This window comes from Zeus faber, assembly GCF_960531495.2.
Source record: "Zeus faber genome assembly, chromosome: 8".
Taxonomy (NCBI): domain Eukaryota; kingdom Metazoa; phylum Chordata; class Actinopteri; order Zeiformes; family Zeidae; genus Zeus; species Zeus faber.
The window spans coordinates 24,235,835-24,238,334 of NC_137195.1; the positions used below are offsets into that span (position 1 = coordinate 24,235,835).

Here is a 2,500-nt window from a genome sequence, read left to right on the forward strand (position 1 = left end):
GTGTGATGGGAGGAGATCATTTTGAATGTCCCTTTAAAATGTCTGAGACACTGAAAGAACTCAACTCTCCATCTGATCTCCTCCTCATCTCTCCCCTCCCCTCCTCTCGTTTCCCCCACCTCTTCTCCTCCCCCTCCCCTCTTTTTCTCCCCTATCTTGTCCTCTCTGTCGTCCCCTCCCCTCCCCTCCTCTCCTATCCGTTCAATTAATCTTCCTTCCTGCTTTACTTTAAAGACTTGAAATAACTATGTTAAACTCTCAAAATGCTCTCATTTAAATCTTTTTTTTTTGGCTCACTTGTAACTTATGTATTGTCTCCCCCACAGCTGATAGCGGTAACAAGGAGACTCAACCCCAGAGGAGGAAGGATGCGGTGGTGCCTCCCGACGACGCCAACGAGATCTCTGGAGGTAGGATCTACACATACCCAACACCAACACACACACCCGGCCGGACGACCAGCCAGACACACCCACTGTCTGGCCTTTGATTTGTATTTTTAACGTTCTTTTATTTAACGGCTTCTAATATGCCACCCTATACTCTATGAAATGTGAGAGCAAGAGTGAGTTTGGTATTTTTTGTGTCTCTTTTAATATTATATCTTTATGTTTTTAATTGTACATTTTATTTTATTTTATTGTATTAATTAAAATTATATTAAATGAAATTACATTAATTAAATTAAATTTAATTGAATTAAATTAAATTTTATTTTATTTTATTTTTTAATCTTATACATGGTAGCCAAGAGGAGTGTGCATGGAAAACACAGACATGGCCACTGTCTGGCCTTTCAGTTTGGTATTGGAAGCTTAGGTATTTTTAACATCCAATTTATTTTGCGGCCCATAATATGCCACATAATACCACATGAAACTTGAGAAAAGGAGGGAATTTGGTATTTTCCGGGTGTGTGCGTCTGCATGTGCGTGTGTGTGTGTGTGTGTGTGTGTGTGTGTGTCTGTGTGTGTGTGTGTGTGTGTGTCTGTATGAAATATTCCTTCTTTGGTTAATGTCTTTAACATAATCAGCGGCCCAGTGGGGAAGCACTTGCCGGGGAATCATCTCTAGCTGTGCGCGCCTGCGTGTGAGTGTGTGTGTGTGTGTGTGTGTGTGTGTGTGTGTGTGCGTTTGAAAATAAATATCCCCCGTAGTTTGCGAAACGTAGAGGCGAACGATCCTCACGGTTCCTCAGAACTTTCAACTGCAAACAGAATTGTTTTCATAAGATTTTTAAAAGTTACATTCCTGACAGTTTTATCTTCGCCGCCGAGTCCCAAAAATTGTCCGCAGAGGCAAAAAAAAGGTATTCTTTGGCAGCCGGGCACTTTTTATTATCTATGGCCCGTGCGCTTTTAAGTGTTTAAAGTATTTATTATTCCGCGGCTTCTTTGTACAGTGGAAGGGAGCGATCGTCTATCAGAGAACTGAATTCAACAGTATGAATTGCGGGCATTCAGAAAGTGCCAATTACTGAATCAGAATGTGGTTTCAAGAAAGCCGTATAAAATATGTTGTATTCATCAATCTCAGCCCCCGACTATACTAATATGACCCGACCTTAAAACTTTATATGTGCACTTAATGGTTTCTAACGGTGCTTGAAGGTTTGATGGGCTTAAGAGGGAGAGCGAGGGCGAGAGAGAGAGAGAGAGAGAGAGAGAGAGAGAGAGAGAGAGAGAGTATATCCTTATATATTTTGACACATTTGGGAACAAAATTCTTCTGCTTTCTTAAGCTGTGACATTGTTGAACAGCTCATTCTCATTACAAAGCATTTGCTAAACTGTTTAGTGAGACTCCCAACATTCAGGGACGATGACTGGCGAGTTTGGAAAGGGAGTCAAGCGAAGTTCTTCTCAGTGCGAGACACTGCCCAAAAAAAGCAGAGGGTGTATAGATAGAGAGAATTTGAGGAAATGGTAATGACTCTTTTATTGTTGCCATCTTGAAACGGCAGCAGCGTTCGCAGCCAGCAGGTAGACATCTTGAACGGTGAAAAGCTTGGTTAAGCCGACGTCTCTGCCCAGTAGTGAGTATTCTGTGTTCTGCCTCGTATGCCAAATACAGTTTGGATTTAGGGGCTTTTCGGGCGCTAAAGTGCTTAGCAGGTCACAGTGGTTAGTCTATATTTCATTCATTAAAATGAGACAAATCCTCAACAGGACATCGGCGCATTTACCAACGTATTGCGGACGTTGCCCGACATGAGTGGGAAAGAAAGCACTAATGGTAGTGTGTGGTTCATGGAGATTGCTGTGTCTTTCTGTCGCTCAAAGTGTTCATTTTTCCGTTCTCGGGGAGTTGTAGTTTTGTCGCCGCTCTCTGATTACCAATTTATTTTCTCTATTAAACTGTCACAGCAGTTGTACGACGCCCGACGCTCAGCAGAGCACAAGACACATACACACACACACACCAACACAAAGATGGATTATAAAGAAGGTCCGCCTCTCGTTGACGTCTTTTTTTCGCTCCCTCTCTGTTTTCTCATTGT

The 2,500-nt window shown here is 42.3% G+C and overlaps 1 protein-coding gene across 1 annotated transcript in view; it reads left to right on the plus strand.

Moving 5' to 3' along the window:
- The window catches only part of col14a1a (collagen, type XIV, alpha 1a), a gene marked incomplete at its 5' end in the record, with an annotated part of 166,966 nt that overhangs the window by 33,195 nt on the left and 131,271 nt on the right, over positions 1-2,500 (plus strand). Inside the window, one exon of the mRNA XM_080004861.1 lies at positions 334-410. Coding sequence (XP_079860987.1) covers positions 334-410 — 77 coding nt within the window. The remainder of the gene's footprint in view (positions 1-333; positions 411-2,500) is intronic.